At 52.3% G+C, this 12,826-nt stretch overlaps 1 protein-coding gene across 8 annotated transcripts in view; it reads left to right on the top strand.

Moving 5' to 3' along the window:
• The first annotated feature begins 259 nt into the window (after positions 1-259).
• The window catches only part of CHD4 (chromodomain helicase DNA binding protein 4), a 30,497-nt gene continuing 17,930 nt past the window's right edge, over positions 260-12,826 (top strand). For 5 of the 8 annotated variants that reach the window (XM_088837392.1, XM_055394199.2, XM_055394200.2 and 2 more), the window contains exons 1-14: positions 260-419; positions 1,269-1,446; positions 4,868-4,989; positions 5,186-5,401; positions 5,590-5,708; positions 5,828-6,069; positions 7,495-7,622; positions 7,888-8,023; positions 8,168-8,346; positions 8,504-8,743; positions 11,096-11,299; positions 11,402-11,607; positions 11,949-12,080; positions 12,160-12,256. In XM_088837392.1, coding sequence (XP_088693518.1) covers positions 1,347-1,446; positions 4,868-4,989; positions 5,186-5,401; positions 5,590-5,708; positions 5,828-6,069; positions 7,495-7,622; positions 7,888-8,023; positions 8,168-8,346; positions 8,504-8,743; positions 11,096-11,299; positions 11,402-11,607; positions 11,949-12,080; positions 12,160-12,256 — 2,121 coding nt within the window. In that variant the 5' untranslated portion in view covers positions 260-419; positions 1,269-1,346. The remainder of the gene's footprint in view (positions 420-1,268; positions 1,447-4,867; positions 4,990-5,185; positions 5,402-5,589; positions 5,709-5,827; positions 6,070-7,494; positions 7,623-7,887; positions 8,024-8,167; positions 8,347-8,503; positions 8,744-11,095; positions 11,300-11,401; positions 11,608-11,948; positions 12,081-12,159; positions 12,257-12,826) is intronic. The other 3 variants (XM_055394202.2, XM_055394203.2, XM_055394204.2) reach the window with 2 other exon arrangements.

Here is a 12,826-nt window from a genome sequence, read left to right on the forward strand (position 1 = left end):
AACCCTGGCATGTATGTGTATGGTGTGTGTGCGCGTGTGGTAGTAGTGGTGGTGGGGGGGGTGGTGTCCGTGTGTATTATGGGATGGCCAGGAGGTGGGTGGTTGCCCGGGTGACGCGCGCGCGCGCTCGAAGGGGGCGTGGCCAATGGTTGCCGGAGCGACGAGGGGGCGGGGGTTGCCCGGGAGACCTAGGGAGGAGGGTGGCGGTAGTGGAGGGGGGGTTGGAGTTGGTTGAGGTTATTATGGGCTGTCCGTGGGGGGGCGGGGCCTGTGCGGTGGGATTTCCCGGCCGGTGTTTCGGGCCCTTTAAGAGGCGACGCCGGAGCCGGAGCCATTTTCCCCCCTTCGGCCGCGGCGAGGAGGAGCCGGAGCGGGAGTGACACCGGGCCAGACCCAGCGCGACCTGCGGCGGCTCCGGGGTGAGGAGAGCTCAGGGTTCCTAGAGAGAGGCCCCTCTCAGCCCGACCAGCCCCGAGGGTCTTTCCTCCACCCAGCTGCTCCTCGGGCGTCCCCGGACCCGCGAACCGCCCCCTGCCCCGGGAGCCGACCCTGCCTCTCCCTGCCCAGCAGTGCGCCCAGCCCCAACCCTCGCCCGACCCGAGTCTCGCTCCCAGCGACTCCCACCTTGGACTCGGCCTCCCACAATGCCCGGCGCCCCCCTCGCCTTGTGCTCACTTGTCCCCCGGGACACGTGGCCTGGCCCCCTGCCCGTGGGAGTGCCGGCCCCCCACGCCCCTGCCTCCAGCCCCCCGGAGCGCCGAGCCTCCACGCCCCCTCGTCCCCGTGGCTCCTCCGAAGAGCCCGAGTTGTCCCAGAGGACAGCCTTTGGAGAGCTGCCCTGTCTGGGGACTGGCCCCTCCCCAGGCGCAGGGAGGCGCCCCCCCCACCCCCAAGTGACCTTGTGTCCCCGAGCGCCTCGCTGCCGGCCGCCTTCCCCGGCCTCCCCCCACCCCCGTAACCCCCCGAGCCGCGGCCTCTCGGACCCCCTCCCCCGTCACGCCCGGCTCTGTCCAGCGGCCTCTCCCCTCCCCACGCCGGCACCGGCCTGCCCTCGGGGGCGCTGCTCTCTCTGGTCTGGGGGGCTCCAGTCGGGGAGCCGGCTTCCGGGCCGCCCCCGGGAGTGTGGAACTAAGTTCAGCCTGAGTGGTTCGGGTGCCCTGCTCGGGTGGCTGAGGGGGGGCCGGGGTGGGCGGAAAGCGCGGCAGGGTGGGGGAGGGGGCCGTGCGCGTCACTGACTGTTCTCTTTCTCTCCCCCCTCCCCCGCACAGTGACTCGGGCCAGTGTCGAGGGCCCCAGGCCGCAGGCAGGAGCAGCTGGGCCAATTCCCTGGCCGGGAGCGGAAGGGGATGGCGTCGGGCCTGGGCTCCCCGTCCCCCTGCTCCGCGGGCAGCGAGGAGGACGACATGGATGCACTTTTGAACAACAGTCTGCCCCCACCCCACCCAGGTAACACCTTCCCCCAGGGCCCCCGGGCAGGAAGGAGCCATCTGGGCCCTCCCTAGTGACTGTGGAGAGGCAGGGTTGAGTTTCTGGGCTCCCACCGTGCAGCCTGAGGTGGAGGGCATCCGCAGGGAGTGGTTCCCTTCTGCGGAGCTCCAGCGCGAGGGGGGTGAAAGCCATGTGCCTCCTGGGCTCTGTGGACCGCGGTGCAAGCTTGCTGCACTGTCTTCGGGAACACTCTGCGGATCGCGGTCAAGGGAGCTCTCGGCGCTGGTAGGCTTTGCCTGGTGTGGGTCCCCGAAGGACTGCAGGTGGCTGGGACCCCTGGAGGCTGGGCGCGGCGGCAGCGGCGGTGAGGGGGTTGAGGATTGCTCTTGGAGGAGACCGTCAGAGCATCTCTGTTAGCAGGATCTTGTGGTTGCTGCTGTGGAAAAGAAAGAGGGAGTGCGGGTTACTCTTTGATTATTTTTAGCTTCTGATCAGTTACGGGCTTTCTGTGCAGTTTCAACTGTGTGAAGTTTGAATTGCGCTCCTCAACTGGAATCTAGAGCGCTTTTAGTCAGGCAGATTGTTGGAATGTTAAGAGTGGGGCTGGGGTAGGATGTCATAGCCTGCAGGATTCATTAGCAGGGGCAGAAAGAAGGGAGATGATACCCTGGGCACCCCTCTTTCCCTGGCAAGTCGGTTTAATCCTGGCTTTTTTCCCAGAAGGCTCTGCCTTGCTCAGGTAGCCTGGGGTTTGGGCTGGTGGTGTGAAGTGTTTGTGTAGGTGTGTTGGGGGTTGTGTTGTCTGTGATTTGGGGTGGCTCCTTGGACTGGCCAAACCCGAATTTTTTTAACCACCCTGCCTGATTGGAATGCCTCTTGTCTATCCTCAAATGATGATTGTTGTTACATTTCTAAAGTGGATCTCTGTCTCCTCTGTCCTTTCTTCAGAGCACCTAGCTAAGTCACCTTGTTTCCTTCATCATTTTGTCTGCCTGCCATTTCTTCTTCTTATCTGTATATATTAAGTTGGGATCCTGCTGGCTCTGTTTTTGTTTCCCAGCAAACATCTTCGTCTTTTGCTTTCTCTCTCCTTAGCTCCAGCTGCAAGTTGAGGTGGTCTGGGAAAGATGGTTCCACATTTAGCGCTTTCTTAGTTGGAAGTCTTCACTTCCGCCCAAGGCCACTTAGGAGAGAGGGTCAGTGTTCTTGTTGAGTCTTCAGGTGCTGGAATCAGAAACTGAGGCTTGAATCCTGTCACCGTGGAGGGCATGGTGGCAGATTTCTGTGCTGTGGCCCAGGATGCGGGGGAGGGTGATAGTGGTGCGAGGATCCTGTCCTTTCTGTGGGGGGCATGAGAAGCAGCAGTGTTGTCCAGCCAGTGTTGGCTCCACATCTGGGTTTCCCATTGGCCCCTCGGGCTGGGGCTGCCCCTGTGTTGATTGGGAACTATGTGGGCTCCCAGGGTGAACTCTGCCCCAAGCTGTGGCATGACCCAGTTTTTCCACTTGCCACACCCCATTCCTGCCCCTCTCCCAAATCTTCCTCTATATCAGCCAGTTTGCCTCTTGCCAGCTCAGCACATCTGCCTGAGAAGTTGGAGGGTCTTCTGTGGATGGAAGGGGTTCCCCTTTGCCTATGTGAATTGTCCCGGTCTCCACTTCAGCTTTGATGGTGACTTTTAGAGCGGTAGCTGATTGGGGACAGGGACAGTACAGGGATGACTTGGGAGAAGGGCTTAAGAAAATGGTTCTTTCTGCTGAGACCCAAGCTGGTGTTCCATTCCCAGGGGAATGGGAGGGGCTGTCTTGGCCCTGGCCTGATCCCCGGCTGAGAGGGGAAGGGGGAGGCTGATGGCGCTTTGTCCAGTGTGTCTTGCTGCCCAGTATCTGCCTCTCACAGGAAGGGCGGAGCCAGAGGCGTTTTTGGGCCAGTTCTGGGGTCAGGAGCTAAGAACCTTGGAGAAGGCTGTTGTCCACTTTTCCAGGTGCTGCTCCCTTTTTCTCAGCCGGTTGGCTAGGTGGCGGCCTGTAACCTTGTTAGAGGTGCTTTAGGATTTGTGGCCTGCACTTTGGGTAGAGGTGATGAGGAAGAGGAGTTTGAGAGACTTCCTGTGGGCTTCCATCACTCAAGGAAGACCAACCTTTTGGGTGTCAGAAAGAAGGTTGTGTACTCTGACACAGTACCGCCGAACTCTTGTTAAACCTTAGCTCTGATGATTGAAATCCTAACGATTGAGGGAGTAACTCAGGCCCTCATGTGGGGTCACCCTTCAAGGTATCTTGGGTTTCCTTGCCTAGGACATTAGAATGGCGTCTTGAGAACTGTGTCATCCCAGGGTAGTGTTAGGAGAGGTGGCGTTTGGACATGAGGCCAGGTGATCATTTGGGAAATCTATGAGAGGGTAGTCTTTCCCTCTCCGGCTACCTCTCTCCACTCCACCTCCCTCCCCTGCCACTTCCTGTCTGTCCTCTGTTGGCAGCTGGGTGCCCTGGGCTGGCTTCTGTGGTCAGGAGCCATTTTCCCTCTCCTCAGTGGGTGAGGCATTCCCTCCTCCTCTCCACTCCCTTCTCCACTCCCCCCTCCTTGGGCGGGGGTGGCTTGGGAAGGAGGGAGGAGGGAGCTGGTGCGCTGGTATGAATGTCTGTTACAAAGGAAGCTGCCTCCTGGCCTTCTCCTCCCCCCTCGGTGCCCCTTCCCACCTATGCCTGCCCTGGAGCTCTCAGCATTACTCCAGGCTTTGTGTGTGCTCCCAGCCGGCAGGAGGCGGAGCCAGATGGGAGGAGGAAGAGGGGGATGGTGACAGCTGGGCTGATTTGGGCCCCTGGGGAGAAGAGGCTACTGACCCAGGAGAAGCTGGGAAGGAACAGTAGAGCTGGAGATGGGGAAGGGAAGTCCGGTTTGGGAGTGGGCATGGTACTAGGCTGGCAGCTGAACCTGGGGCTTAGAGGTTCTGGTGGTTTTGAGCAGTGATGAGCCAAAGGGGGTTAGTGAAGGATGTGGTTTCTGGGACCACTGAGCAGGTACTGTTCTGGGAATGTGCCAAGGGTGTTGTCTTTGGTTTTTGTTTTCTGGGTAGGATTTTTCATTCTCATTCCTGGTTTCTGGAATACAGGAGGGCTGGACCTATTTCTTTTCTTTGGTTAACTGTATGCAGCTTGATTCGGCAGCCCTGGTGAGCATATAGAGGACTTCTGCTCAGGGTCTGGGCAGCTGCCTGAGGTGGGCCCAGTTTGGCCCTGCAGGCCTGTTTCAAGGATCTCCAGCCTGCTCTCTGTTTCTGTCCCGAGTATCAGCTTCCATCAGTGGCTTGTGTAGCAGCTCTCTTCAGTGGAATCTGGGACAAGAGGTGGGGGAGTCAAGTCTAAAGCTTCTGGATTACGTGCTAACCTTTTGCTATTGATCTTTTCCCTGTGTACCATTCTTTGCTAAATAAATGTAGAAAACGAAGAGGACCCGGAAGAGGACTTATCAGAAGCAGAGACTCCAAAGCTCAAAAAGAAGAAAAAACCTAAGAAACCTCGGGACCCTAAAATCCCTAAGAGCAAGCGCCAAAAAAAGGAGGTGAGTGGGTGACTGATGTCATGGGGAGTAGGAGGAAGGCAGGAGGAGCCCTGAGAAGGGCTGGAGGGCTGGGGCCTTCGCTTGCTGGCCCTGGAGTGGGGTGCCAGGTCCCGGGCATCGTCTCGGGGCTGTCCTGAGGTCAGCATGTGTGTAGCATGTGTGTGTCTGTCTCCCTCTCCCCCCTTCCCCGCTCCAGCGTTTGCTCTTATGCCGGCAGCTGGGGGACAGCTCTGGGGAGGGGCCAGAGTTTGTGGAGGAGGAGGAAGAGGTGGCCCTGCGCTCAGATAGTGAAGGCAGCGACTACACCCCTGGTAAGAAGAAGAAGAAGAAGCTGGGCCCTAAGAAGGAGAAGAAGAGTAAATCCAAGCGGAAAGAGGAGGAGGAGGAGGACGAGGACGACGATGATTCGAAGGTGCCTGCATTTCCACCTTCTTCTCTGTCCTTTGCTTCCCAGACACTCTGCTGCCCCTGAAATTGAGTTCTCTCCTCCTGTTTCTAATGATTTGCTCTTTCTCCGGACTTTCCAGCCTTAGTTGCAGCTCACATCCTCTGGTGAGTATGGGCGCTTGGAGTCTAGCCTTGACCCTGCTCTCTCTGCAGGAGCCTAAGTCATCCGCCCAGCTCCTGGAAGACTGGGGCATGGAAGACATCGACCATGTGTTCTCTGAGGAGGATTATCGCACCCTCACCAACTACAAGGCCTTCAGCCAGTTTGTTCGGTAAACAGGAGGGTCTTGGGGATGGGGTGGAGCACACTTCTGTTATCTCTTCTTACCTCCATCCCCATCTTTTATCTTTTAACTTTTCCTCTTTTCTATTCCTGCCATTTCTCCCCCAGACCCCTCATTGCTGCCAAAAACCCCAAGATTGCCGTCTCCAAGATGATGATGGTTTTGGGTGCGAAGTGGCGGGAGTTCAGCACCAACAACCCCTTCAAAGGCAGTTCTGGGGCTTCTGTGGCAGCGGCTGCAGCGGCGGCAGTGGCTGTGGTTGAGAGCATGGTGACGGCCACTGAAGTGGCACCGCCTCCACCCCCTGTGGAGGTGCCTATCCGCAAGGCCAAGACCAAGGAGGGCAAAGGTGAAAATGGGACCCAGTGGAAATGGGGGCTAGTGTGGTTGGCAGACGTGTGGATGCGCTGTTCTGTCAGCCCAAAGAAGTTAGGAGGGAGGGATGAATCTTGGATCAGGAGGGAAATTTGGGAAGCTCAGTGTAGAAATGTTTTAGGTAGGGCATATTTTGTTGGGTTGGCCAAAAAGTTCCTTTGATTGTTTTCCATAAGATGGCTCTAGCCTTGCTTATTTGTCCTTTTTTTTCATTTGAAACAGTTTTGTTAGATCGGATTGTGATGGTTGTCATATCTGTGTGCATTAAAAAAAAAAAAAAAACTACCAAAATTGAATTTTTGTGTAGTCAATTTAACATTGAAGACGAAGAAAGGCAATGTTTTGGCATATTATGCTTTATTATTTCAAGAAAGGTGAAAAAGCAACTGAAATGGAAAAAAAGATTTGTACAATATGTAGAGAAGGTGCTATGACTGATTGAACCTGTCAAAAGTCATTTGCAAAGGTTCGGACTGGAGGTTTCTCGCTGGACGATGCTCCATGGTTGGGTAGACCAATTGAAGTTCATAGCGATCAAATCAAGACATTAATTGAGAACAGTCAACGTTGTATACCACATGGGAGATCGCTGACATACTCAAAAAATCCAAATCAAGTGTTGAAAATCATTTGCACCGGCCTGGTTATGTTCATCGCTTTCATGTTTGGGTTCCATGTAAGTTAAATGAAACAAATCTTAACTGTATTTCCATGTGGAATTCTCTACTTAAATGTAACAAAAACATTCCATTTTTAAAACAAATTGTGATGGGCAATGAAAAGCGGATGCTGTACAGTAATGTGGAACAGAAGAGATCCTGAGGCAAGTGAAATGAACCACCACCGGCCACATCAAAGACTGGTCTTCATCCTAACAAAGGTGATGCTGTGTTTGTGGTGGGATTGGAAAGGAGTCCATTATTATGAGCTCCATGAGGGTAAGGCAGGATTGCACATTTCTTTGATGACAAGGCAAAAACTGTTATAACCTGACTGGGAGGTTCCGATTCATCCACCCTATTCATCAGACATTGCACCTTCAGATTTCCGTTTATTTTTATTTTTACAAAATTCTGTTAATGGAAAGAAGTTCAGTTCCCTGCAAGACTTACTGTAAAAGGCACTGGAACAGTTCTTTGCTCAAAAAGATAATAAGTTTTGGGAAGATAGAATTATGAAGTTGCCGGAATTATGAAGTGGCAGAAAGTAGTGGAACAAAACGATGGATACGTTGTACAATAAAGTTCTCCGACTTGAAAAATGTGTCTTTTACTTAAAAAGGCACTTTTTGGCCAACCCAGTGGAAATACTTTGGATGGGGAATATTTCCTTTTCCCCATGTTCTGCTCTGTCATGGGTGTTTGGACTGCATGATCTCACTTGCTTTCTCCTGATTTAGGTCCCAATGCTCGGAGGAAGCCCAAGGGAAGCCCTCGTGTCCCCGACGCCAAGAAGCCTAAACCCAAGAAAGTAGCTCCCCTGAAAATCAAGCTAGGAGGTTTTGGTTCTAAGCGGAAGAGATCCTCGGTGAGAGCCCAGCCTGTCCCTGTCCCCTGGTGATGGTACCTTAGCCCGTGGAGAGGATGGTGTCTTAGTTCAGGACTCACCTTTCACGATGGTTGCTGAAGTATGTGGGGAGTTGGTCATAGAACAGGGCTCTAGGCTCGCTGTGTAAGTCCTTGCCATGATTCCAGTGCCTCGAGTGAAGAGCGATTCCCTCGCCTCCCTTCTCCACCACTCTCTCCTTCCCCTTGGCCTGAACCTTGAGCTGTATTTCTTCTCACCCCATTAGAGCGAGGACGATGACTTAGATGTGGAGTCTGACTTCGACGACGCCAGTATCAATAGCTATTCTGTTTCTGATGGTTCTACCAGCCGCAGTAGCCGCAGTCGCAAGAAACTGCGGACCACAAAGAAGAAAAAGAAAGGTGTGCTGCTTTTCTGTATCAATATGTGATGGGTTGAGGGGAATGACTGGGGAGGCATCTCCCTAAGGAGATGGGGCCTGGGCTTCAGGGGTGGGGGGAGGTGGTCGTTTTCTAATAACTGGGCTTTCCCTCTTCCTTGCCCAGGCGAGGAGGAGGTGACTGCTGTGGATGGTTATGAGACAGACCACCAGGACTATTGTGAGGTGTGCCAGCAAGGCGGAGAGATCATCCTGTGTGACACGTGTCCCCGCGCATACCACATGGTCTGCCTGGACCCGGACATGGAGAAGGCGCCCGAGGGCAAGTGGAGCTGCCCACACTGCGTGAGTGCCCGGCCTCGAGGACGAGGGCTTGGGCGGGGGGAGACGTGCTGGTGCTGCTGGCTGTGGGCTTTGGGATGCTCTTGGAAGGATGCTGGGTGTGGTCCAGCTGGGTGGGTGGGGGGTGGTTGTAACCTGACTCTGTGGTCCTCAATTTCAGGAGAAGGAAGGCATCCAGTGGGAGGCAAAGGAGGACAATTCGGAGGGCGAGGAGATCCTGGAGGAGGTTGGGGGAGACCCCGAGGAAGAGGATGATCACCACATGGAGTTCTGTCGGGTCTGCAAGGATGGCGGGGAGCTGCTCTGCTGTGACACTTGTCCTTCCTCCTACCACATCCACTGCCTAAACCCCCCCCTCCCAGAGATCCCCAATGGCGAATGGCTGTGTCCCCGCTGCACGGTGAGTGCCTGGCCCCAACTGGGGGTCAGACGAGGGAGGTGTGGACCAACCCAAGGGTTCACCTCTCTTCCGTGTGGGCGTCTCCAGGCTGAGGTGCAGGAGAAGCCACTGGAGGGCTGGAGGATTTTGAGCCCCAAAACCAGGGTTTTCCTTCTGGGGTCCTGAGATGCCTATCTCTTGGGAAGCTATAGGACTGATTTCCAACAGAGCTTATGCTTTGCCTGTTCTCCCAAGTGGGATGTAGCCCAGAACATCCTTTCTTGTCTTGATACCAGCCTCAAGGTCTCGGTAGCTTAGTCATATAACAGGGCCACTTACTGCTGTTACTAGGCTGGTGCAAAAGTAAATGAGGTTTAGCACTGTTGAACTTTGCCATTTGATAATTGGAATACATTCTTAAATGTGGTTGTGTTATACATCACTTTAATGGATATTTCTTGGTTTATGTCTTTTCTAACAACTAGTTATTTTTTGTGTATTTTAAGCTGTGGAAATGATGTTAGACAAAAAACAAATTCAATCAATTTTCTTATTTGAGTCCAAAATGGGTCATAAAGCAGTGGAGAAAACTTGCAACATCAACAGCACATTTGGCCCAGGAACTGCCACAGTTCAGTGGTGGTTTAAGAAATCTTGCAAAGGAGATGAGAACTTTGAAGATGAGCGTAGTGGCCGGTCATGGGACGTTGACAATGACCAACTGAGAGTAATCATCGAAGCTCACCCTCTTAAAACTACATGAGAAGTTGCTGAAGAACTCAACATCAACCATTCTACAGTTGTTCAGCATTTGAAGCAAATTGGAAAGGTTTTGAAATGTCATCTTCTCTTATTCTATACAACAATGACAAACCATTTCTCAATCAGACTGTGATATGCAATGAAAAGTAGATTTTATACAATAACTGGCAACAACCAGCTCAGTGGTTGGACTGAGAAAATGCTCCAAAGCACAGCACCTCCCAAGCCAAATTTGCACCAGAAAAAGGTCATGGTCACTGTTTGGTGGTCTGCTGCTGGTCTGATCCACTACAGCTTTCTGTATCCCAGTGAAACCATTACATTTTGGAAGTATGCTCTGCAAATTGATGAGATGCACTGAAAGCTACAACTCCTGCAGCCAGCATTGGTCAATGAAAGTGTGTTAGTTGCTCAGTAGTGTCCGACTCTTTGCAACCCCATGAACTATAGCCCACCAGGCTTGTCTGTCCGTGGGATTTCCCAGGCAAGAATACTGGAGTGGGTAGCCATTTCCTTCTCCTGGGGATGTTCCCAACCCAGGGATCGAAGTCTAGTCTCCTGCATTGCAGGCAGATTCTTCATTGTCTGAGCTACCAGACCAACAACAATGAAAGGTTTCAATTCTTCTCCATGACAGCACCCAACCATACATGACACAATCAACGCTTCAGTCAAAAAGTTGATACTCAATTAATGTTGAACATCATGCGGTGTTCACACAATGTTCAATCAAACAGTTGAACAAATTGGGCTACAAAATTTTGCCTCATCTGCCATATTCACCTGACCTATATCTCTGTTTCTCCCGACTACTGCTACTTCAAGCAGCTTGACAACTTTTTGCAGGGAAAATGCTTTCCAAGAATTCATTGAATCCCGAAGCCTGGATTTTTACGCCACAGGAATAAACTTATTTCCCATTGGCAAAAATGTGTTTATTGTATTAGTCCTTATTTTGATTGATAAAAATGTGTTTGGGCCTAGTTACAATGATTAAATTTAAATGTTAAATTTCACAGTCCAAAACTGAAATTATGTTTGCACCAGTTTAATAGATGAAGCGAGGAAATATGGGCTCCAGGCCTGTGACTTTGTGCCTGCTTGCTTTAGGTTATTGGTCTAGCTGCTGGCTCTGTTCGGAGAAGGCAATGGCAAGCCACTCCAGTACTGTTGCCTAGAAAATCCCATGGATGGAGGAGCCTGGTAGGCTGCAGTCCGTGGGGTCGCTAAGGGTCGGACACAACTGAGCGACTTCACTTTGACTTTTACACATTGGAGAAGGAAATGGCAACCCACTCCAGTGTTCTTGCCTGGAGAATCCCAGGGACAGGAGAGCCTGGTGGGCTTCCGTCTATGGGGTCACACAGAGTCGGACACGACTGAAGTGACTAGCAGCAGCAGCAGCAGCTGGCTCTGTTAGGCAGATAGGAGTGATAATGTCATACCAGTCCTGGACTAAGTTCAGAAACTGGATTCTGTTCTCTTTCTCGAAGGGATTTGGGATTAGACTGTAATTGAAATGAGATTTTACTCTGAGGTTGAAGCTGCTCTCAGGTATACATCTCCCTATGGTAGTGCTTTGGTATTGACTCATCTCTTTTTCTCTCTTAGTGTCCAGCTCTTAAGGGCAAAGTTCAGAAGATCCTAATCTGGAAGTGGGGTCAGCCACCATCTCCCACGCCAGTGCCTCGGCCCCCAGATGCTGATCCCAACACTCCGTCCCCCAAGCCCTTGGAGGGGCGGCCAGAGCGGCAGTTCTTTGTCAAGTGGCAAGGGATGTCATACTGGCACTGCTCCTGGGTGTCTGAGCTGCAGGTGAGCCTGGGAGAGACTGGATGTGGGCGGCAGTGAGAGTATAGCCTGTGGAGAGAAGGGTGGCTGTCACTCTTAGTGATGTCTTTCTCTTCCTGCTTGCAGTTGGAGCTGCACTGTCAAGTGATGTTCCGAAACTATCAGCGGAAGAATGACATGGATGAACCACCCTCTGGGGACTTCGGTGGTGACGAGGAGAAGAGCCGGAAGCGGAAGAACAAGGACCCTAAATTTGCTGAGATGGAGGAGCGCTTCTATCGCTATGGGATAAAGCCCGAGTGGATGATGATCCACCGAATTCTCAACCACAGGTACCGGTGGAGCCGGCCGAGCTTCCTGGAGGTGGGCTGCATATCCTCAGGGAATTCAGAAAATGGACCTCACCAGTAACTTACAGTCAGAGGAGACACTCAGTGTATTATTTATTAACTGACTGAATCCTGGCCTTTGAGCCATAGACTGTAGATTAGAGATCATTTTTGGTGCAAAAACTGGTAGACTAGATGTATTGGTTCTGAATCCGTGTGGCATCTGGCCTCGTTAGAGGCCTGGTTTGGAACATCTATTGTTGGCGGTTTCTGAGAGCAAGACTGACTGGGGAGCTGAGCAGGGGGGCCTTCTGGCTCAGCGCTTTCTCCTCTTGACCTTGCAGCGTGGACAAGAAGGGCCACGTCCACTACTTGATCAAGTGGCGGGACCTACCCTATGACCAGGCATCCTGGGAGAGCGAGGATGTGGAGATTCAGGACTATGATCTGTTCAAGCAGAGCTACTGGAATCACAGGTGAGCGACTTCAGTGATCAGAGCTGCTGTTTGTTGAGAAGGGCCCCTGGCAGCGCTGTGACGTCTCTGTCCTCTTCAGGGAGTTGATGAGGGGTGAGGAGGGACGACCAGGCAAGAAGCTCAAGAAGGTGAAGCTGAGGAAGTTGGAGAGGCCCCCTGAAACTCCAACGGTTGATGTGAGTTGGCAGAAAAGGGCGGGCAGGATGATGTGTCTTCTGTGCTCCTCTGACAGTGGTGGTCTAAGGCATTCAAGTTGGTGTAGCTAAAATGCTTCACACAGATGGCTTCCAGGCTTCTCTACATCTCTGGAAACCGGGGAAAAAGCACTGGGAATACTTTGTTTTCTTTTCCCTCATCAGAAAAGCAAAAACATAGGCATTAGTGTTATGACTGAGGAAGTGTTAAGTATGGAGGAGTCATGCAACCAAGCTTTTATGAAGCTTGTTTTGGAACCTGCGTCTTTTTTTTTTTTTTCCTCTCACTAACATTTATTTATTTATTTATTTTTTAGGTAATTAATTTATTTTTTATTGGAGGCAAATTATTTTACAATATTATATTGGTTGGTTTTGCCATACATTGATATGAATTTGCCCCGGGTTTACATAAGTTCCCCCTAGAACCTGCGTCTTTTGACCCTTAATTCATGGCTCAGTTCCTTGGGGTTTTGTGTAATACATGAGTAAGGTTAAGGTTAAAAGTAAACTTACGGAGAATGTAGAACTATTCACCTGGTAGATCCTGAC

This window comes from Moschus berezovskii, chromosome 6 (assembly GCF_049115385.1).
Source record: "Moschus berezovskii isolate FMDL1 chromosome 6, NW_MosBer_1.0, whole genome shotgun sequence".
Lineage (NCBI taxonomy): Eukaryota > Metazoa > Chordata > Mammalia > Artiodactyla > Moschidae > Moschus > Moschus berezovskii.